At 44.1% G+C, this 24,322-nt stretch overlaps 1 protein-coding gene across 9 annotated transcripts in view; it reads left to right on the top strand.

The window, feature by feature from the left end:
• Nucleotides 1-24,322, top strand: part of LOC115596462 (signal-induced proliferation-associated 1-like protein 2) — a 90,247-nt gene that overhangs the window by 59,649 nt on the left and 6,276 nt on the right. For 4 of the 9 annotated variants that reach the window (XM_030441600.1, XM_030441593.1, XM_030441594.1 and 1 more), the window contains 9 exons: nucleotides 5,773-6,069; nucleotides 9,280-9,426; nucleotides 10,938-11,041; nucleotides 11,933-12,021; nucleotides 13,243-13,616; nucleotides 15,892-16,149; nucleotides 17,276-17,329; nucleotides 19,115-19,250; nucleotides 23,666-23,888. In XM_030441600.1, the coding sequence (XP_030297460.1) occupies nucleotides 5,773-6,069; nucleotides 9,280-9,426; nucleotides 10,938-11,041; nucleotides 11,933-12,021; nucleotides 13,243-13,616; nucleotides 15,892-16,149; nucleotides 17,276-17,329; nucleotides 19,115-19,250; nucleotides 23,666-23,888 (1,682 nt within the window). Of the gene's footprint in view, nucleotides 1-5,772; nucleotides 6,070-9,279; nucleotides 9,427-10,937; nucleotides 11,042-11,932; nucleotides 12,022-13,242; nucleotides 13,617-15,891; nucleotides 16,150-16,341; nucleotides 17,330-19,114; nucleotides 19,251-23,665; nucleotides 23,889-24,322 lie in introns of those variants that run through there. The other 5 variants (XM_030441597.1, XR_003986907.1, XM_030441598.1 and 2 more) reach the window with 5 other exon arrangements.

Genomic DNA, 24,322 nt, shown 5'->3' with positions numbered 1-24,322 from the left:
GAGATGATTAGCATGAAGAAATGCTTACATACTGTTTTTGTCGCACATGAGTTGATGTTGTTCTCCGATGATTTCTCTGGAGCAGGACTCTGTTTTGTATTGATGCGGCTTTGTTGTGAGAGAAAGCTCCAGCAGGGCTGTAGAGTCACGCGGACACGGACAGTCAGCGTTTCTCACTAATGATAATGAGAGGAGCATTTTGATTAATGGCTCATCTCTCACTGCCATTGTCTGACAGCTCACATATTCAGATTGGTTTTCTCTAACCTCACCCAATCTTCTGTTCAGCAATTAGGATGGGAGTGTTTGGCTTTTTAGAGGCACACACCCATGGGGAGAGTCCACTCCACCCGTGATATAAAGAGAGGGGCATATTTCAAATGATCTTTTGTGATGGGGAGAGATGAAGGTCTGTGCAAAATGCTTGTTCTGCAAGCACATCTGCTTGTTTTGTCTGTGAGAGACAGACAGCCCTGTGAAATCATATCCATCAGTCTTTCACACTCACATTTTCGACATCTTTGTTTTGGTTGTGCTTCAGGCTGACAGATTTGTGTACCAGCAAATGCTGCTCCCACTTCGTCACAGAATGACTTCTGTGTGCAGAGAGAATGCCTCCATTTAATCCAGTTTTCTGTTTGTGATGTTGCAGGTCATGCTAACGTTGGTAGCTAATAATTCAAATTAAAAACCTGTTGATGGCTATGCATTTACAAGTGCTGATCACTGAAATGTGCTATATTTCTGTAACATTATTTTAATGGCTGCCTCGCTACAAGTTCTGTATGATTATGATTTTGAACATCTTTATATGTATGCCATTATGTCAAATGACTGTATAGTAGGTGTGCATTTGACAGTTTTTCAACTTTGCGTTCTGGTCTGGCAACCGAGGAGTAACATATTTGCTCCCCCAGATGGCGGGTTAACATGCCTCGTCTGGGAATCCAACACAGCAGCCACTCTGGCAGAACCGACATCTAATCCTCTTACCATGATCTATGATGATACATGGTGATACAATTGTAATCGCAGTTCAGGGAAGCAGAAAGTAGACAAAACAAACATCTTCCAAAAAACTGGTTCTGCGTCGATGTACGCCTGTCCAGCTCCCTGGAGATGTGGTTACAGGATGGAGCGCTCTGTAAAGGAGGCTTTGGACACAGTGTTTATGCCAGTGGAGGACATCTGGTTTGGTTTCCCTGACACCACTGAAGCCTGTGAATGTACTTTTGACAGCCAATAAAAGATGGTTTTAAAAATAAACATGCTACATAGCACTGTGTGCCCAAGAGTATGCATTATATCATGCTATGCATCCATAATGTGTGGTGTGATGCATAATGCACATAATGCTTGACCCGTATATGGTGTTGCTAACAGATGCGTGTGGCAGATTAGTAGGCATTACAGGCAAAGACTATACTGGTCCGAGCGGTTGAGCTCTACTGGGAGACTTATCTGTGTTACTGAAACACACTTTCTCATCATCATCATTATCCCATGAGAACCAAAAGTCTCCTTCTTGGGTCCTGTGAATTTTCTCCCAAGGCTCCAACAAATCAGGAGGTGAGAGGTCAGGTGAAGAATCTCGAGGGCCCTCAACTCCTTTCGCCTCCGCGTCTTTGAGTTGCCAAAGTGTTGCAGTTGTGTTCAACAATACGTGCTCCAGTTTCTCCACTATTATCTCAAAGGAAAGGAATTCAGCAGGGGCCCGACGGCCTCAGTCTGTCCCCTGTGGCCAGAGAGATGGGGGTTAGTCTAACAACAATGGACAAGAGTCTCATGACCTCCAGACAATGTACTCTGGCTCCATACTGCTACCATGACAAGGAAAAATGTTTTCATAAGCATGTTGGAGCTAGAAGGAGAATGTGTCCTCTTTACTGTTTTCAAATTGTCCGAATATTTACTCTTCTGTATTTTGTGATTCCTTCAGAATCAAAGAAGACTAATGGGGTCATATGGTTGCAAAGATAACATTTTGAAGAAAAAAAGCAACATGTCGACATGTAACAGCAAACCCCCTAAAGCTGTTTATACCCTAAATGGTTTTACCCTGCTCAGCCTTAAGCCAATGGAGATATGCCTCTAATATTAGCCTTACCTAGTGCCGTATTTATTTACACTGGAGGAAGGATGTGGTTTCAGCCCAGTGCAATACCACAGGCTTTTTCATCATCACTCTGAAAAGCTTTAAACAAGTTCAACATGTTGGCCTTGGATCAAACTAATGAGAGAAAGATGAAATAGATTAGCCCGTTCGAAGAAGAATGCAATGTACAGAACATGGCAGCGATTGTATGTTTTGGTGTACGGTCATCGGAGATGTCGGAGTAAACAGAAGGATTAGTACAATATAGATGATCACTGCAGGACGGAAACAAAAAAGCATCCATATTGTAAGAGAATCATCTAACATATGGTACATTTTAGATCTTAAGCTCAAAAATATTAAAATTGTCTGTAAACTATCTGATAACCCAAATTTAAGTAGGCTGAACCTGCAGTAGCCCCCCTGCTGATAATGAGGATTGCCTGTAACACTCAGATGGCCACTTGTGACCTTTCCTTTGAAGTGTCATCAGACTTGTCATCACAGATTTTCATCTGGACCAAAGTTAAGCCGGATTTCTCACTTCTCATGCTGACACCCTGTGAAAAAGAGCACAGCTGAACCAAAACTCAGAGAACCTGCATCACAAATTGCTCGCCTTAATCCCCTCGCATTCTTCGCAGGAACCGTTCTTTTTTTTTTTTTTTTTTTTTAATCAGTTGGCAAGAAATCGCTGAAAAAGTTTTTTTTTCTCTCTCTCTTTTTTTCAGCACACCTTATTTAATGAGCCTCTTGACAATGGTCTAGTGGAGGTCACCACCTCTGTGGCTCTTTGCTGTGACATGGACTCTGACTGTGGGAATGGATTAGCATGTTCCTCAGTCGCTGGCCATGTCATCAGAGTGACAGCACTCTGACTTGAGGTCTAAGGTCCTGTTGTCACACTGATCCATTGAAATTCTCTAAGAGCCTAACGCTAAAAGAGCTGATTGTCGGCCACAGACTGAGCTGAGCTCCAGATTATAACTGAGCAACGATGTTATTCCAGCAATTGTGTTGTCAAATGATTTCCTCCAATAAGTCAGACATACAGTAGCTGTAATTTTAGTTGACCGGATGTTGGTTTTCAGTTGTGGATGTCCTCCTCTACAAGCGTATGTAGGCCATTGTGGTATAATTTGTAGCCCCTCACGTTTAACTGGAAGAGTGGAGCAGCACTTCTTGTTGGAATCAAGAGGAAGCAGACAGTATTATTTCTCACCAGTTCTTGGCTCCCTCCTCTCCTTATGGCAGGCTGGATGTGTCAAACAGCCTCTCCTCCACCGCCAGCCTCCAGCTCAGGTTTAACTGTTGACCAAACACCCGTTTCCTGCTGTGTCTCTGTGATTTATACACAGCGAGCCCGAGTCCCCTATATATTACAAACAAGAGGCGCATTCCACATACATCAGGCCAGCAGGATGAGAATTTCAAACCTCCAGCTAGGCTTGTAAGGGTGCTGATGGAGGACATTAGCATCATAAGATAAAAATGAAGCTTGTCAGCTCTTGGTCATTATGGTGCAAAAAGCAGAGAAAGAGACAGCGGCTGAGACTTTTCCCGTTGACAAGCTGTTAGGCTTGATTTAGCCTTTTCAGAGAGTAATGAAGTGTGACAACCTGGCATGACCACACAAACAGAGTTAATCAACGTAATGAGTGGGTTAGCAGCCCTGTTGACCAACAGTCTAGAGGATTTAACACTCTTGTTAGCACAGTTTTCTTTTGACATGAACAAAAAGTGACTGAAAGACCTCATGTAACACGATGAAAGTAAGCAGGACAATGATTTTATCCGTTAAATAACCAGTGTTTGGACCCCTCATATATGTGCAGTAGATTTGTGAGCTTCAACCATTAAGATGCATCTGTGATCTTCTGACGCTGTAATGTCACTCATTACTCTCACTGTCCCATATCTCAAACCAGTGATGCATGCTTCATACATATAGTGAATGAATAATGTAAACTACATAGGATGTAGAGCTCACCATTGACAGTCTGTCATGTATCAGGCCAGCCTGCCGAGGACATTGACCAGATGTGAGAGACAGGCGACCCGGTGGCGGAGGAGGAGGAGGAGGAGGAAGCAGCAAAGGATGATCTTCTAGTTAGATCTTATAACACCCACAGCTGCACTGGGAGACTGGCTGTAAACAGCCCAGCCACCCGTGGCCCAGTTTGATGAAAAGGTCTCTCTGAGAGGGATTACTCACCCCTCCACCACAGTCTTTGCAATCAGCCAGCGCACCCTTCTCAAGCTCCGCTGTGTGTACATGTATGACCACAGCAAAGTATACACAGCTCCCCCCTCCAGTGGATTCTAGAAAATGGACTTTGGTGGGGGAGGGCAGTGTAATCATTAGGGTCATGCCTGAGATGCTTTTGGAGGGCTAGCAGAGCACCCAGGCTGTTTAACCCCAGCCCACCACCTTGTAAACTCCCCATCCTTCTGAACATACACACCAAGCCTCTGCCCAGCCCCAAAGATTAATGTTGCATGAAATGGCATCACAGGCCATGTCCATCCCAGAGATCCTCAGCGTTGTTAGCAGTAATGGGGTAGAGATGGAGGGAGGAAAAGCCTCCTGTGTAGAGCTACTCAGGGGAGACCCATATCTGATTAAGTGGCAAGCTGAGGTTTTTGGCTCTATTAAAATGGGCAAAGTGTTTTCCACTGTTTTCGAAGTGTCTCCGATGTGCCTGTAAGCCCTCGGCGTGCACATGCAACTGTGTGTGTGTGTGTGTGTGTGTGTGTGTGTGTGTGTGTGTGTGTGTGTGTGTGTGTGTGTGTGTGTATTGTTGACACACTTTATCTAGATGTCCGCCTCAGGCTAAATATTCCTGACAGCATCAGTGTGTTTTGGTGTAGTCATGGTAATACAAGCAATAAATCTTTCCCCTCACCCCAGTTTTAACGTCAGTGTCAGCTGTGTTGTACGGTATGAAGCACCAGCTTAAAATCCTGAACTCTTCCGAACAGCAACATTTTGTTAAATCTTTTAATGGGAAACTTATCAAAACATGTAATATAATGTTCTCACATTACTGATAATCATTCTCCTATTGTCATGTGGATTTATTGACTGATGCAATAATCATAACAATTAATAGTTGGAATCATGTGATACAGTAAAATAATGGAAATTGGTCCCAGATTAATCTACTGTGTTCTCCATGGAGCTGTTCAGCAAATTGTAAGATTTTCATCAGATGAAACCTGCAATAATCTTTTTATTTTTTGTCCCATTAATGGAAAAATGACGGTGAAGTAACTCACAGTGACAAATTCACAGAGGATTTCTCAATCAGTCAATGAATAGATAATTTGATTTGTCCCCAGTGGGGCAATTGGTTGTTGGTTATCACCAGACTCTGCTCGTCCCCTTCCCTGATTCTCTTAGCTCATTGGTTATGGTCACTCTCCCACTCTCACTCTCACTCTACTCTCTCAAGCAGCAACATGCAGCTTTTCTCAGCGACCAAGCTTAGATGAACCCACTGTGCACTACCTGCTCAGCAGCACCCGATCTAATACTGACGAGCTAGCATCTCACTGGCGAACAAAGCAGAGCTCAGAAGAGTTGATATTTTAGGTGCTATCTTAAGAAAAGGCAACCTGCAACACATGACTGTTATGATTGTCTTCATCCCGACCTCTTGACTGACCTGTAACAGTTTTTTCCATCCACGTCCCCGCCCTCCCTCCCTCCCTCTCAGGGGCTGCTCCGAGCTCTACCGCATTCCCATGGTGGAGTACAAAGTCGACAGCGAGGGTACACCCTGCGAGTACAAGACACCTTTCAGGAGAAACACCACTTGGCATCGGGTGCCCACAGCTGCAGGAGCACAGCTATCCCGAGGCTCACCCACACAGGGCCCTGACCGCCTGCAGTGCCAGCAGATTCTCCAGCAGCACCAAGCAGCTATCCCACGGAGCACCTCCTTTGATCGAAAGCTGCCAGATGGGTCCAGGTAAACCGGCATCAGCTCCCACTCCATTTCTTGCCTCATCACTCAAAGTGATCAGATGACAAACACAATAATGCTAGCAATAGCAGACAATGAATACTCACATATTGATCCAGACACGACGAAGAACCACTACTTGGCTGTAACCAGATTTCCATTAGCTGCCTGTGAAAGAACAAAATACTTTTGGGTCTGTACATGTTCAGTTTTTATGAGTGTAATAATATTTATGTGGTTTTCAGCACTAGCTAATAACCTCAACTCGAAAGTCACATCTATATTAGTATGTACAACAAGAGCTACTGAAAATGTTCACCTTCACAGCAACATTATTTGCAGTGGTGTGAAAAAGAGAGTGAATGCAATAGCCCAAGAGAACAAATGATGCTGTAAGACATTTTTAGAAGTCAAGCTATCTCCTCTCCTTTTCAGAAAGCTGCGCAGAGCAACGCTTGCTATCAAACATTATGACGCTCGAAAGATCCAATCCTTTGAGATAAAATCTTTGAACTGTCAGCCTCTCTCATTTAGAAAAGAACCACAGTAACACTTTGAGGTGCTGTTATTGTGTTCAATTATTTGCATACATATAAATAGAGCATTTTAGCCCAATGAATTCACGGCTCTGCTTTCATCTCCCTTTAGATGATAAGGCCACACTCAGACTTTGTTCCTCTCCTAGACCGTGTCGCTTTTGGACATCTCCATTGAGCCATGTAAAGCAGTGATTTGTTCATTCTAATGAAACCCCTACAGTCATGATAACCTTTCCAGTGTGTCACACTGACCCCCCCTGGTGTTGCCTTTTCTGACTATACTGGGATAATGGCCGCCTTCTCTGCCTAATCAGAGTTGCTGGCGGTGGGAGCACTCCATTCTCCCTCGCTCCTTTCTTTCCCTCTCCGTATCCCTCCCCTCCCTCTTCCTGCACCCTGCCGAGGAGGAGGTGATGGGGACACTGACACAGCTCAGCTCATCTCATCCAATTACTGCAGAAACAAAGAGAGAGCTCTTCCCCGGACCACGATATGTAGCACCCCAGAGGGAGTGGGAGTACAGGAGGGGGACGGAGGAGGCATAGACTGAAGAGGGAGGGAGAGAGACAGGAGGGGAATATTCTACGGTGACATATTCTATTTTTTTTTTTTTCATGTATTTTTCATGTTGTGTGGACATGCAGGAGAGAAATCAAACATGTACCTATAGTAACAATGAACCAGGAGTACGTGCAGAGATTGCAGAGTAGCTGGACTAACGACCGAGATGGAAAAGAAAGAAAAGTCATACCTACCATGAATAGCAAGCTAGCTGCTATTCATGGTAGCATGAAATTGAAAGCATTAAAATTGAGTGAGAACTATTCAGCAAACACGCAAGGAAGTCTTAACAGTTAACATTAGCTAAATGTAATGAATAAAAAGTTAAAACAGCTAAAAGTGTTGTGACTAAGGACTAATTGGTTGAAATGTGCTAAAAGTACGATAATAAACACTTAAAATGTCCGCTTTGTCCACTCTAAGTAGACGACACGTGACTGAAACAATATCCACTTCTATACAATCACTAGTGTTAAATAACATCCAGTGTGAATTCAGATGAACAGCTTTAAAAACATGACAGGTGGTATCAATAAAAGGGCACTTGAGTTAATCTGATAGTGCTGTGGAGAGATGTCTGACAAAGGGAGGGTTGGGTACCGCTGGTCTATAGGACATATGTGAAGCTTGATACCTTAGATAAAGCATCATCCCATCCACACATACAGCTGAATCCAGACTTGGCACTATAAAATATGACACCTATACTGCAGCCAACTGAGACAGCCGCTAATCTCCGTAGCCTCGCATGTTATTGCAGCGCAGACAGGAAAAATGATGTTCAATATCTCGAACTTTACATTATGTTTAGGGCGGAAGAGAAGGAGAACAAAAAGCAGCTGCTGCTGGTTCACATTAATGCGCCTGGACCCGACTGGGGAGACTAACGCTTCAGCCGGGGAGGAAATGTAGCGATCTGGCCAAAGGGCTCAATGATGTGTGCTGCGACTGAGTTACTGACAGTTTAGTGAGTTTCCCATGGAGGTCCAGACAAAGGAAACCTGATGACGAAGGAAAAAGGGTTCATGCTGAGAATTTGGCACCTTCCACAAAGACATTTATATGTGATTTTTTCATTATGTAGTTCTACTTGATTTTTATTTTATGAAATCTACCTGCCTGTTTCTGATCTTTCCGACTGTTCCTTCATGCTTGTAATTCTTTGGATTTTTAAATTTTTAAAAAAGGAGAACACACCTGGGATGTGAGCTTAATTCAAATCTATTACTGAACTCGTCTTAAAACAAAATACAGAAGAAAAAGGGACACATAGAAGAAAGTGGTATAGAGTGTATAGAGAAAGAAGAGCGTTCAGCTAGCCTTGGCTTGAGACTTAATGTGAAAGCCATCCTGCCTGTGTTGTTGCACTCTTATTTCCGTCCGGTCATCTAACCTACTTTGGTGTGTGTGTGTGTTAAAAGGAAGGCCTCCAGGCAGCAGACAAAACTCAAATCCAGTGTTTATTTTCCCCCTCGACTGTAGTTCCCAAAGTCCTCTGACCAGGCAAAAGCAAGCAAAGAAACCTCTTGTCATGTCAGGTCAGGCCAGGGCTTATTGCAAGCCAGTAACGTACATTGTGGATGGTTTGGGGTGAGTTAACATCCTTTAACAGGTCACAGCAGAGTTGAGTTTATGTTTCAAAGTAGGAATCTGAAGCACCCTCTCACATTTGGAAGCTACTTCTTCTTCACTCTTCACACAAACAGGACTCCACCATCTGGATTACTCACTGAGGCTTATTAGCAGAACTAATCTCTGTTTCTGTTTGTCTTTGGAGAACAAGACACCTTCTCCCTCACTGACAGTTCTCACATTCTAAGACATAATCCACGGTGCTCACGTGCAAGAGACAGTTTACTGGAGTTTCACCCAATAGTATAGTCATTAATGTGGGTAATAGTGAGGGAAAGACATGCTCCCAGGTTTGTTGTGAAATTTCGGCTTCTCAAGTCAAAAATCTAATGTAAATATTTAACATAAAGAGGTTTCAAATAATAATCCGTACTGAAAGAGTAGTGCGGAAACCATTGATATAGCATTCACTTGATAACCTGGCCTCTGTGAAGTTACGATGCTCATTTTTCTTTGTGTGTCTTTTGCCCTTTTGTTTTTGCAGGACAATGCAGGATATGGAGAACCCACAGGTCACCTCATGTAACAAGGGAGACCAGCACTACCGCAGCTCCCCCAGTAACCAGTCCTCCTCCAGTGATCCAGGACCGTGCGGCAGCGGCACCTGGTCCCAGCAGCCTGGATATGACGGGTACGGGACCACAGCAGCTTTACTTTTTTCTTTTTAAAATAGCCTCTACCCCTACGTAGTTCCTTCAGGAACATGAGGCTTAGCAGTAATGAATGCAGCTACAATCAGCCCCAGCATTACTTCTGAGAACTTGCAATTTTGCAAAATGACAGCAATTTTTCCCCATGAAATGACCAAATCATCAGTGCACTTTTGGCCAGTCATTACTCTTTTCTTTTCTTTTTTCTTTCTTTCTTTTTTTGTGCAGGAAGTGATCTAACAAAACAATGAAATTATGCCTGGCATAGTTTAATACCACATCCAGAGCATAAAAGAGGGAAGATGATGAGTTTCATGTATGAGATTTTTTTTTTCCATTTAATGTCCGTTATTATAGTTTCCATTCAGTTATCCCGAGCCTTGGTTTCAGGATTTCATTCAGATGAACATAAAGGCTACCTCAAACATAAATGGGAACTTTGAAAATCAAACCATTTTGGTTTTATAGCCATTCAAATCCAAGCAAAGTACAGTATTTTGCATTGTTGTAACTCTTGAGAACATCTTCCTTCCTATGTTCTGGATATTTAAAAACGGTGAGCAATTACGTGTGATAGGAAGTGATTATAAAGAAGACTTTCTTGTCCTTCACCATTTCCTATTGCGACTTAAGTGCCACTTTAGCAAACTACGCTGTAATTTGGGAGAAAGCCTTTTGAAAAGAATGTTTTTGGCCATATCGAACACAAGGAAAGTAAAATCCTGGTGAGAACACGAGAAGGCGACTTCAGAGGAGACCTTTTAGCTTCTGTCAACATGATTATAGCCACCACAATTTCTCTCTGCCATTATAATTTTCCAGTTCAAGTGTTTTGTACATATCAATATAGATCTCTTTTCAATATTCTCATTTGGTGGTTTGCAGGGCAGCATGGCTTCAGACTGCACAGGCATTACATCTGTCAGTCTGAGTCTTGTACATGAGCAGAACCCATCAGAGACCAATGTCTGTCTGCAAGTGGTTGCCGACCATGACAAGAGGCTTAGCTCCACGCTGCTGCCTTTCTGTCAGAGGCCTCTAAAGTGCACTGAACTCTCAGGGATCACTGTGCCCTGTCAGAGCCGCCACGCTGCACAACAGCGGAGACATTGACTGGCCGATTGATCTCCAGTCAGAGTCTTTGCTGAAAATCATGAAGCGACGCGGCCTCTGTTCATCTGCTGTAACCTTTAGAAGCTCGTCAAGGTTTAATTAAGACCCGCGTTGAAACATTTGCTGCTCTCTCCCTTTTGTCAGGAGCAAGAAGCGAGCACCAAGTCAAATGAAAGGAGGTCTCTTGTCAGCGTTGTCTGGCAGCTTCTTTATTCTATTATAAGCTCAAGTGATTCGACCTTAAATGATCTTGAGCTAATTGCTGTACATCTGTGGTAAATCTATTCAAGCCTTTATTGCTGACTAGAATACAGCGTTTGCACAATGAAGAGAAAAATTATTTACAGCCCATTTTCCTCCTCTTTCTTTCTGTCTCCAGGTGTCCCTCCCCTATCCTCCATGAGCGTGCGGGGGACATGCAGGGGGGAGACGGAGAGATGCACAGGGAGAGGGAGCCCACCCTGGAGAGGACCAGGTCTGCGGGTGAGTCTGACGATCTTTCATCTTCTATGATTCACGATTACCTTATTTAAGATCAACTATATTCACATGCATGAAATATTTCAGGTTTTGCCCTTATTTTGGAAAAGCTGTTTACATGGCAGATGAAAAGGCATATACCACTCGTATTACAGTTTGCATGCAGCAACAACTTTATCTCTTTTTCAGCCTGCAGTCATGTTGCTCTTAAGCTGTTCCCTCGTTGTCATCTCTCCGCAATTTTTGCTAAACTGTAGATTCAAAGAGATGTTTGTATTATCTGTGATGCAATATAGATATTTGAAATTTGATTACAAATTGGAAACTAAATGTAAGGTAAAGATATTTCAGAATGTCTTTAGTGCAATTTAATATTATATTTGTTGATTATCGGAATAATATTGTGAAATGCAGTTATTTTTGGTCAGGATAATCATGACATGGAAGTTTTATAAAGTCCTTGCCTAATCTAGGTGCATATTAAAGCAACAATATGCAGAAATTGGCATTTTGTGCAATTTGGTGCCCCTTACAGATTTTGAGTGCAACGCCACTGTCGTAAATACAGATCTCAGGTCTGGAATAATTTGTTAGAAACTTGTATGTTAAAGTAAACATGTACGTAACACTGTGATCCTACCCTTTCATTGAAGTTACATTGTGCAGAAACAAGAGATAAGGGCCACAGTGGCTGAGACGGAGACACTATTCACCCTGTTACAAGACACTGTGGCATCAAAATGATTTGGAAGCTGTTAATTTAAGGTTTAAAAAGGTTACATCTTGTTGGTTTAGTGCTAGAAATGAAATGTTTGTCTCGTCAGCAATTCGTGCCGTCCATTCATAACTGGCTCTTAACTACACTCCTATCTGCTTTTTCTTCTCGGTCCACAGAGGCCAAATGGCACATCCCCTCCACCAAGATCCTGAACCCTCTGAAGCAGAGAGAAGGAGGAAAAGACTCACCCAACAAGCTGTCCAGGGTAAATGCCTGACCCACTTTCATTTTACTTTGATTCAAGCTGCCCACACTGCGTTTATTGAAAGTGTTCAGAAGTTGACTGTCGACGTGTTTTGAAGGGCACAGAAGCTCTTAATGCAGTTTAATGCAGCCCGTGTGTGTGCTGTGTTTGGAGCCCAACTCTGCTCTGTCAAAGCTGCTTTAGCCGACATCAGTGTTTAAGTCAGGGTGAGGTCAAATTGGACTTGTATATGGGCTTTGCAGCAAGCAGCGGCTCAATTTGGGGTATTCAACCTCGTGTCGTCCCCTCTAGCCGCTCGTTGCACTTATCACTTTCCCTTCATTGGCATGCTAACAGGGCGTCTCATCTCATCACAGTTTCTGGTTGTCTCACACTTTTTCTAGGACACATTTTCCTAGAAGGTTGAATATATTAAGTGCTCGAGCCTCTCATTTCCCCCTTTCTCTATATTCCCCTCTCACTTATCTTTTTTTTTTTTTTTTTTTGGCCCATGCACAGTCTCTCCTTCTGTCTTTTATTTCTCCTTTGATGCTGGAGGCTGCCGCACACAGCTAACAACATCTTCCCGTGCTTTTAGCCAGTGTTGCATTAACCCGAGCCAGTGGATAGAAATTTGGACCACTCCCTCTCTCTTCCCTAACACACAGAGCTTGTTTTTCTTTTTTGTTGTTTCTGTGTTTTAGCTGTGTGAAGCATAACATAATGAAGAAAACATGACAGGCCAGAATCCTGAAGTCTGCTTTAATGAAGCATTGCTGTTAACTTTCACTCGAGGCCTGTTTTTGAGTCAACAAAATGAGTTATAAGACTTCTGTTCTACATTAAAAATTTATTTACTTTGGGTTTTTTTTTAGCTTACCTCTGACTTTTTGATCAGAACTGAGAAAAAAAGTTGATGCGAATATTATACACCTATATAGAGGGCGAGATCATGCACATCTCTCACATAAGTACCTGGAATTTGAATGTAAGTGTTTGACATTCTGCATATTCAGTTCATCTTCCTCCCTGTCGCTGTCAACCAGCCTAACAATAGCCTTGAAAAAACAAGCTGTCACCCCCGTCAGGGACACATGAACATGTGATGTAGCCTGATGGGTAAACCTATCACTAAGCATGTTAAAAACTACCGTTGAGAATAATTTGCACCTGCTGCTTAACCTTGTCTGATCCGCTGTATTTTTGTCTCCTTCACCCCCTTCTCCCCTCTCATCCGACCAGACGGGCGATAAAAACTCGAGCCACTCAAGTAGCAACACTCTCTCGAGCAACGCCTCCAGCAACAGCGACGATAAGCACTTTGGCTCTGGAGACTTGATGGACCCGGAGATGCTGGGCCTCACATACATCAAAGGGGCGTCCACAGACAGCGGCATAGACACTAATCCCTGCGTGGCCCCCGGGGCCCGGGTGTTGATGCAGGGCAGGGTGGGGGAGCAGGGGCACCCTTGGGTATCGGAGCACCACGAGGACGGGGCGTCGGAGGAGGAGCATGGGAAGCTTTACCTGCCGCAGGGCTACGCCTCCGCCATAATGTCGAGTCATGTGACGGAGGGAAGCATCGGCGACCTGAGTGAGATTTCATCCCACTCAAGGTATAGTCCAGACACAGGATGTGTGTTTTATTCAAGTTTTTCCCCTTAAAAACAGTTCAGATGTTGTTTCCTATTCTTTTTGATGTATACAGTACATCTGAAGCTACAAGTGTGTCACTGAATGGTGTAAAAAATTATGTGAATCATATGTTTTTGAAAACCAATGGTAGACAGTGACATGTTGGAAAGCCATTATCGCAACACCAAAAGAGGGAATATCTATAGGAGGAACGTTCACTCTTCCAGCAGACTTCCAGTGACTTGTTGTATCTTTGCCAAGGAGCATTCAAGCTGCTCTGCAGGCCTAGTGCTCAACTCGGAGACTTAATGCTTTTTTAACAATCCCTACATTATGCTCCAGCTAATTTGCGTGATGACTCTCATGTTCTTTCCTCTCAATGGGTAATTACTTGATTCTGGTGTGTTAGGTCATTGATTTGCCCTCTGAGAAAAATCACACCCTTTTCATGGAATGACTGGAAGCATTATCCGCTGTGTTCAAACATGTGGATGTACTTCACACATACCCCACCACCACCCCCGCACACTTTAGCCCATTATCTTTTCCATTAAAACACACACACACACGCACACGGACAAACACATGCGCAAAAGGATAGCTGCTAGCTGTTAGTTGACCTTTTCACCCAGCCGTGCTCCCTCACTTCTGACCCGCACAACTTGACTCATCCAGCTGTGCTGAAAGCCTTGTGGGTGGAGCCGCTGTCAGGCTAGAGCATCATGGGGGGTTTTATCACACCGTCGTCCAAGTCCTCCTCACCAGACCGGGGCCCATCTGGGGAAGAGGAGAGGTGTCACAGAGGGTTGGCCCTGCAGCCACTCACAGTCTGTCTGTATGAAATAGAATGGGTATCTATTTGTTTACGCCATAAAGGATTATGTTACCACAATCTGTTCAGATCATTGACCGGTTTGGGAGCCATCAGAACTGTCCGCTCCAGGATGTCATTCAGAAATGATTAAAGAGCCCACGCCATCACCTTGACTACTCCGATGCTTCCCACCTTTTATGTAATGGTCTTTGACACCAGAGTGTCATCTGAGCAAACAGTGAAGCAGCAGGAGCACATTTTGCAGGGTGTGGCCCAGATGGTCATGAATATGGAAGCGGAGTGTGTAGTGCCTCCAGCTAAAGCCAACTCGTATGTCTCAGGGTGGTTTAGGAGAATATTTTGTGTTTGCTGAAAGTTCTCCAGCAAACTGCAAGATGATGCTTGATTGATGGATCCTAACCAGGTCGCTGACACCAAACACAAACTGTCCACCCTCATATGTTGTACTGTAAGTGAAAAAGGAGCAAAAACGGGCAGAGTGCTTCTCATTTTCACATCGCTGTTTCAAATGTGGTACATTCATCCTGCATTAATCTGTTATTAGGTGAATGATTAGATAGTATAAGGATATTGAGGGATTCTAATTATTTTCACAAGCAGCAACACTAGTCAAGGAAATGGCACTTAACGGCATTTAAACAGCATTCAAACGGCATGAAATTTTTTCTCAGGAAATAAACCTTTTTGACCATTTCATCAAGATGTTTTTTTTTTTTAATAAATCAGCAGAAGACACAGTGGAGGATTTCTCAAAGCCTCTGCAGATAAAACTGTCTAAATACCACTGGTAGAAAGTGGTGAAATACACTACTTGTGATCTGAGTGCAGTGACCCTTTAATCCAGTTTGTCAGTTGATATTTGACTAAATATTGAAAGGGCAAAGTTCAGCAGGAATAAGCACATGATAGACTGCATGTGAGTCATCTCCAAATGTAGGTCAGAGGTGAACTTGCGTGACTACACTCTGCGTAGAGGAAATCATTTCATCCTGTCTGAGTCAACAGCCGGGCTGAGCTTTAGTAATACTTTCTCATTCTTTCATTGTATTTTTTATGCTTTCATGTTTTTTCTCTGTTTTAAAGACGCAATATGTAAGAATTTTAGTCGAAACATTTACTAAAACTGTCAACAGAATGTGAAGAAATAGTAGTTTTGACCATGTACAAAGCTGTTGTGCTAGTGGTGTAAACATCAACACTACCCTAGTCCCTGAGCTCCTAGTCTCAAATTACTAGTTGCAGGTCTAACTGAGCTAACAGCAGCCACAATTAGCAGCAGTAAGCGGTTACTCTGGTGGCATATGCTGCCCCCTATTTGTTTGGAGCGTGGGGGCCAATTCTTACATATTGCACCTTTTTAAATTCACTCATTTTGGTCACTTTTGAGTTACATTATGCTTTATTTTTTGCTATCATGTCAGTGGCTCACACCACTCTGGCAGTCCTCTGGCCCGCGGTGCCAGATACTGTATGTCAGCTGACTCCTCCAAGGTGTACACCATCCCCCAGACCAGCAGCTCACTCACAGGGCCAGAGCCAGGGCCAGGGCCCAGCTCAGAGGCCTGCGGACAGGCACGGCCGCAGGCTGGTTGCACTCTCCCAGTGGGCATGAAGACGACCGAGGATGATGATGATGATGCCCACAGCACTGAGGGACCTCCCAGCATTTCAGAGTGTGGGTGAGTGTGTGTGTGAACGAGGAAGCAAGAGAGAGCGTGACTGAAAACATTAGAAAATATTTAGCTCATACACCACAAAGTTAGTACAGTTTGGTTCCAGTTACACTAGCTATCGTGCAAAGCTAGATGACGCACCTTTTAATCACGCTAACTAGCCTCGTCAGCACTGTTTCTCTCACTGTTTCCCTCCAGACTTGGAGTCGCACGAAGTCCATTCCAATACAAGTGTCCCCCCTCCATCGGCCCACCCAGTGTGCATAAACTGGCCTTGATTGAAGCCGACAGCCACAAAATAAATAAGCTCAATGAAGCCGTGGACATAATACACTTGGCACATGTCACTTGTGGTTATTGATCGCTCCTGTGAAGCCTGGGTCCCCATGGACTGCCAGGCTGAGACTCTACCAGATCAGCATCTCTGCTGGGAGCCAAACAACGATCCACACACAAACAACACACTCCTGTCGCACATGCAGCCCGAGGACACCTGCCGCAGAATAGCCTCTAGAAATATTCACAAAGGGAGAGGAATGCATGCAGTCGCTAAGCCAGGTTGAGACTTTATATGAGCAGTGACGACTGACTGTATCTGTCTGGTGATTAAATGGATGCTGCTGAGAACAGAGAGCCATTGACGGTGAAATTGAAACACAGCTTTGATGGTGTGAGTGTAGATGTGTGTGTGTGTGCTTGTTCGAAGGTGTTTGCGTGACCTGCTTGGGGCATATTTTGGAGGAGAGAATGTGAGCTCTGCCCTGGAAGAAACCCCCTGCTCTAGCTCCCAAGTAATTTCATTTAGACTGTGAAATTTGCCACTTAAGGGCGCCATGATTGATCGCTTGCACTGAAGTCATCTTCTGCCGACTTATGAAAAAGCTCTGTAATTCAGTTACCCTCCCCATTGTTTGTTTATATATTCCTGCAGTTTTATTTCATCTTACATAACAGTGCCTCATGATGAATGGGCTAATATTACTCACAGATATTGTTCTAACATAATGAAGTTTCTCTTCCCCCTTTTCTAAGAAGTTTTTCTCATTTGCTGTAGCACTGTATGTAATGCAGGATGTGTAACAATGCTCCTAACCCTGGGTTCTGTCTCTTTTGCTTCTGCTTCTTGTTCCAGAGGAGCAGAGAGCTTGTTAGCCTTCCTTCTCACAATGCTGTCTGAACGCTCAAGGTATACAGTTAGTCAAAGTCAACCCCGTGGCCCCAATCTGACCCAGCCTGCCCCCCCCACATACCCACCACCCCTCTTTGTCCCCGACCACCGCCCTACTAGTCTGTCCTAGTAGGTCTAAATGTCCTTACGTGGACAGTCCTAACGTGTGGCACATGCTGAGAATAGATGCCAACCAGCTGCGCATCAGTGGCTGTGACATTTGTGCTGTATCTCCTACAGAATCCCACTGTCCTCCTGTTAGACCCCCAGCCAACACACTCTGTAAATTCCTGCACTTTTGTTTCTGAGCAAATTTGATGTGAATTTCAGACATAAGTAAATGTGTATCAGTCCACGTTTCAGTGAGTTACCTTCAGGCCATTTTATTCAAGACCATCACATATGTAATCAAGCATAAGTCATTCTGATATATCATGCTATTTCATGCTGCTTCCCACCTAAGATGAAGGAATTTGTCTCATCTGAAACACGTGTACCCTGTGGCGTTTTAATCAGCCACCCTTGTAATAGAGAGTGGAGATGACAAGCAGCCCAGTCCTGGCCCAAACCAGCGATGTTGCGGTTATAACAACCCCACTCATTTTATTCTTTTGAAAGATTCTTTATTCTTCTTTGGAGTCTCCTTCTATGTATTTGGAACAGGTGGATGAAAACATACTGTCTTTTTTCACACCCATACTTAAGACCTGCTGTGCAAGAGAACATTTATTGCATGCTGTAGGCATTAAACAGATTTAATTGCAAAGGTCAGGGCTTTAGCACGGTTCCAATCTTCCTCTAATCATGGATCGATCATATATATAACAGCAAATTTGACAAGAGCTGATCAGGATACAGAAGGAGAGGAGGGGGTTTGTCCTAACAGTTTCTTCACCTGAGCACCAGTATATACAGCTCAATTTAATGCCCCTTTCCTTCCTGGATGCAGCCTTGAGAAGAGAGCTTTCGAATCAGAGATGTCTTGTGTCAGTCAGGATGCATCCAGCAATCTCAAATGGATGAAAACACCCATCTATGTATTTAGGCCTTGGTTGCCATGGTGCTGGGGCATCTCTCAGCATTAGTGTCTCTAAGGTAACCAACTCAGTCAGGCTGTCCCAACATCCTGCTATCAAGCGTATCGTAACCCCCCTGCGGCTTTATAACACCCTGCCAACAGCACACACACTTAAAGCAGAGGTCTCACAGCCACACAGCTTCACCAGCCAGGTCACTTCCCACTCTAAACACTCAGCAAGCACTCTCAATATAATGTTAATCTTCTCCTGAAATACCTCACTGACAACCACCGCCACCAAAACAAAACTTGTCACCACTTGGCTTGGCTCCTTCTCCAACCCTGTTTAACAGCTCTCGTGTCTTCCTCTGTTGTTGTCTGAACACTCCCCCAGAGTCCCTGGTTTGCACTTGTCTTCAGATGTAATTTCTGTCCAAAACCCTCTTTTTTTCCTTCCTTCCTTTCCACCTCTCAACATGCTTGGCTGCATTCTTCACAGTCTCTTTAATCATGGGTTGGCAGGGTAAGACTGGAAATAAATTCTTACCCTTGCTGTTTTCTCCATCCCCCTTTTACCCCACGATCACCTGACACGCATGGAGCAGGGACGCACCTGATGTTGGCATGCTAAGATGGATCCACCTGAACACTTTGCGTGAAACTGACAATATTTTCTAAACAGCTGGACCCGAGCTGTGATGGCCCAAAGCCTCCCATTGCATGTTGTGTCTTCCATGGCCCTTCTGATTAGCCCTGCTCTTCTGTGCCCTCTGTATCGTCCACAGGCAGCTGTATGCACAGGAGGCTGCCTGCCGGCTCCAGGCTGAGCGGGATGGGAAATCACTGCAGAGACTTTCGAAAGAAGAATACCTAAAAATGATGCAGCCCGACAGCCCTCCAGGAGAAGACAGGATTCGGAAGGTGAGGTTACATCAAGGGCATATGATTGGTCTCAACACTGTAGAGACACATCAACCCACCACCTATATAAAACTAAATGCATTGATTTGAGTTCTGCATTAATGGATAAGATACATACAAACATGTTGTTAAACTCATTTTTTTTCTTTTAATTATTATACAAAAAATAAATTCATGACCAAATATGTTGACTTTAGGTCAAGGTTTACGGATGTATTTGCTGAACATCCTAACACTAACTTTAATGCTGTTGCCTTCCTAAAATTACAATCTATAATTCATTCAAAGATGCACCTGTTTAAGTATCGGCCTGCTCTACTTTAGAGCCCCCTGATGTGTTTCCTGCACACAAAATAATTCATTGATTTCTATACTCAGATTCATTTCGATGTATTCCTTTTGACATTAACTCCTGCTTATTAGCTAACTGCTAACCTACAGATGACAGACACAGGTTTATCTTTTAGTTATTATGTCACCTATAGAATATATTTTTTGATATCGACAAAACTACGCTGTGTGTGATGAGCAATGCAGGCAACAGTGGAAAGGGATCAAGTCATGTGAAAGACTACATTTTTGCACATTCTTGAGTTATGCACTGACAGCCCCCATCTTTTCAGCCAATCAGATGATGGCATTGAAATGCCTAAATTGGTTGTCTTGGAGACGTAGGCTCTTGGAGGATATATGGATATTATCTTGTATGACCTCACCACAAAGATAATGCTGACGACTTCACTCAGATATCGGAAGGGACATGTCCCGACCATCTAGGTGTAAACCTACGTCCTTGAATAACATGCTAATTGAACGGATGAAATGGTGAGGTAATGTTGGCAGCATAATCACATTCCAAAGATCTTCCACAAACCCCGAATGCTATTTTATCATGCTGACTAACAGGCATGCTACATAAAGCCAGAATCAGTCAGATAACCTCTTGCTGGGAGGCGAGCACAAGCGGGACAAACATCTGCTGCCCATCAGCTGGCGCTGCTGCTGAGCACCACAGCTGATAGGGCTTGTCTTTCCTGACACAAGACCCTTTCAGTCCCCTCTGACTGGAACGGAGTGTTTGGTTAATTTGATTTAAAACAGGGGGCCTGTGTTTGCTCAGTCGGGATGTCATGGATTAAAGGCAGGGAGTTGCAGAGAGTGCATCGATGTTTGATGTTCCTGCGTCCTGCAGACTCTATTAATTGCATCTTCAGTCCCCCCTGTGCCATCCCCCCACCCCTCCATCCATTATCTACAAGTAAGAGACCCTGGAGACATACAAATGGGTTATTTTTGGATGCTGCTCAATTCTAATATAAATGCACTCCAGCCCTACAGATGACAGGCATGTCCTCTGGCACAAGCAGGCCTCGACCCTCACTTGAAGTATCCCAGTGCAGTGGTTTGCTCGTCTCGCTGTTGTATGCTGCACTTCCACTACGCTCACGGGAGAATGGGCTGTCTAAAGCAGGTGTATCAGGCCTGCGCTGTGATTTCCCTTCATTTGATGCCGTTTTGTTTCCCACAGAGAAGGAATGCGCAGTAACCATTACAAAGGTGCACGGCGCTGCTTGTTGGATTCAAAGAGAAGTCTTTGTTGCAGTCTCACTCCACAGTCTGATTCAGTTTGATAATACAGTGTGTGGAAAAGCAATCTGGGGGAGAGATGCATGAGGGAGGGCGCAGAGCCAGATAGTCCAACCATATTCTGTACACATCTGATCCCAATGAACACATACTACTCTTTTCTGGGAGAAGCCGCACTGGGACTGCATGTTTTCAATCATCTGCTGGCACTTAAAAGAATCAGACTGCAGTAATGACAACGTTGGAAACATCAGTGGTGTATTTTTAATTTAATACAGTCTGAGTTGTTTAATCTCATAAGTGATTAAACGGAGTCTTGGGCAAAGGTTAATTTGTGTGTCACTTCCGGTAGTCACCCGATGCCATTGTGTGGGTGAGCAGGTGCAGAGAGATTTTCCCTGCCAGCCGCCCGGTCCGCTGGGACGCCCCTTCACAGACAGGCAGGCTATTGTGTGGCTGACGTAAAGGAAAGGCCGTTCACAGCTTATTCTCCCACAACGTTCCTCCTTTGAACCTCCTGTGGGAAAGAAAAAAGCATCTGAATAGGTGGTTGTCCGACACATCCTCTCAAGTGGCACGTCAAAGGGTTCCAACGCTGGTTGTTGTCTTTGTTCAGTGCGGGCAGCGAGGTAAAAAAAGAAAAAAAAAAGTCCAGGAAATCAGGGGAAAAAATGTTGGATGTGTCAGTGCTGCCTCGACTGATAAGAACGAAAGAATTCAAAGGCATTGCAGCCTGAATCAGGGCGCGGACCACTGCCAGCCGAGGTGGATTTAGACACACCGAAATAGTCCTTAATCTTGCAGGTTTGATTAATACGATATATTCTGCCTAATGTGCTCAGCGGGTTCAATCAGGCGGTGCCAGGATGTGTTCAGAGAGCCCGGTTTGATGCTGTAGATGTAATAAATAGATGGCTTCTGAAAAAACATTAAGCCCTATTGCAAATGGTTTCATCTGCCGTGACTCCGTTTACTGCACATCTAAATCTGTGCTATTTTTGCTTTATAGGAGAGAGCATCAAATCCTGTTTTAAGTTGTTTTGATGAGCGAGAACCTTATGGGGTCTAATCTTGTAAAGCTGGGTGGGAAAACTCGCAATAAGGGACAACCTTGTTAAGTTAAACCCTCAGAGATGTCGTATGTATGTATGCTGCTTTGAATGCCAGTATATATCTCATTTAAAAAGACGTACTAGATGTTTGTTAAATTCTCACGGTGGGATTTGTGGGGAATCGGTCTTTGAAATGGAGATGGCTGGGTGTTGGCTTGTGGGGATATCAGTGTAGTTTTGGTTACAGCTGGGAAGCCAAAGGCAGACATTTATCCATCTGGCCTACTGCCCCGCATATCATTTGTGGCTACTTTTGATGTCACTCCTGCAATATTTATGTAGGCTGAAAGGGACAATGATGGATTGGATTGGCCTCTGCGGTTTTGTGTGTTTAAACAGGAGATCCTCCATCAAAAGTCTGGCCACAGTCACGAAACTCGAGTATCCCTGCAGTGGTGTGTCTCACTCTTCTCTGTGCACTGCAGCATCACCCTCCTCAGGATGATGCTGCCTTTCAAACCCTCACAGCCTTTGGGATTGTTCATCCTGACCTTGTGTCGCCGTTCGAGCCCTGCCCTGCCTAACATCCTCTCAATTCTTCAGATTCTTCCTAGTATGAGTACTATTCTAGAGTGTACACGCAAGGAAGCACACACACTTTATTTAAGTACATTACACGGGCCGCTTCACGGAGCTGTGTCGACTGGGCCTTTGTCTGGTTTGCAAAGAAGTGCATAGAAGAAGATGTGTTCTGGGCTCATTTAATATGATGAGTTTTTAATAGAGCGCTGAGTTAAATTGACTTATACAGGAGCGCCCCTGTGTTCTATTTATCTGTATCAACAATCCCTGGATAATCGCTCTTGCTGGAGTTTGATTAAAGGAATATGATGGTGTTTTTCAACACGGATTATTTACCATAAAGGCCGCCATTGTGATTATGGATGCACTCATTTTGCACCCGCGGCTACTGTTGGAGAGATTCAAGGAAACAGGGACTCGTGACGAACAATGTTTGTGGAGGACATCGACATCAAACTCACATAAATAACGGTCGTCTCTGAGACTGACCTACAGTACGCACAGAACTTAGCCCCCTGAATTAGCCATTATCTAACTGCATAGGGATCTACATCTGGGTCAACTTGCTCGCTGAATTATCTACAATATCTGCACCAGTGTTGTACTAAATACAATACTGAAAGGAATACAAAGTCTTATTGTTTGTCGACACACTCTGATGTGACCTGGTTGTAAATCTCCATGAAGTTAGCCTTAATGGCTATTCTACTGTAGCAGGCTTGTGTTTACTTTAAGTCAGATGCAGAGAAAAGCGTGCACCTTCCCCCCGATATACATTGTTTAGGTGAGTGCAAAGCTGCTATGACCAATACATTCACAATGGCTATATCTTTTTTCTCCATCACATTAAGCTCAGTGACTATTGGCCGCCTCAGCACAGTGACCTCTGTCACCACCTCCACAGGCCCTGTCCCCGCTTTCTCCCACTTGCCAGACATTCTCCAGCTGTGCTCAGTCCATCTGCATTTTCCTGAGAGCAAAGACTGTAATTGATTCCTGACACCGCTCCCCGATGTTCCCTCCTCACCCACCCAGCTGCTCGCTCGTGTACACCTGCTGTGCTGTATAAGGGCAAAGCATAGGGAAGGTTTGCAGAGAGGGGGCCATCGCTGGGGGTGTAGAGGTCATTCAGCTCTGTCGTCTGCGTCGTTGTGACCATCGCTTGACCGATTTTTCCGCTTCTCCCTCTTTCAGGTGTCGGCAGTGGGCAGTTTGTCACCAAGACGCTCCACACTGTACCGGACGCTGTCAGACGAGAGTGTGTGTAGTAACCGCAAGGGTTCGTCCTACGCCAGCTCCCACAGCTCCATGCTGGACCAAGCCATGCCTAACGACATCCTCTTCAGCACCACCCCACCTTACCACAGCACGCTGCCTCCTCGCATGATCCACAACCAGGCGGCGTCCAACCTAAGGAGTAAGTACAGGCGGTGAAACTCTCACTCGGCTAGCTGCTGCAAAAGAAAACACAAACAATTTGTGCAATTCTTCACTGGGAGATTAAGGATGCACCAATGGGCCTATTGGTAAAGTAGGATGAATGTCACCAATAGCAGTTGTGGTGCATTGAATTTTGCCCGGGGAAATTCATGTACTACTGACTCATGACATTCCACCCATTAGTGTGTAGGGCTATGTAAGCACTGAAAACTCTTTTACAATGAGAAGGTAGTTGGGTATAGCAAACTGAAAGAGGCTTTTGAAGCTTTTTACTTCACAACAAAATAATCTTTTGTATGTAAAAGAACTTTATATAAATGTATGATACAACCTTTAATACAATCTTACAAGATAATTTAATGAAGGGCTGAATTACTTTATTTTTTATAATGAAGATTTCTTTCATTTCTT

This window comes from Sparus aurata, chromosome 15 (genome assembly GCF_900880675.1).
Source record: "Sparus aurata chromosome 15, fSpaAur1.1, whole genome shotgun sequence".
NCBI classification, from domain to species: domain Eukaryota; kingdom Metazoa; phylum Chordata; class Actinopteri; order Spariformes; family Sparidae; genus Sparus; species Sparus aurata.
Note: the sequence above shows the minus strand (reverse complement) of the source record. Positions and strands in the feature narration are given on the sequence as shown.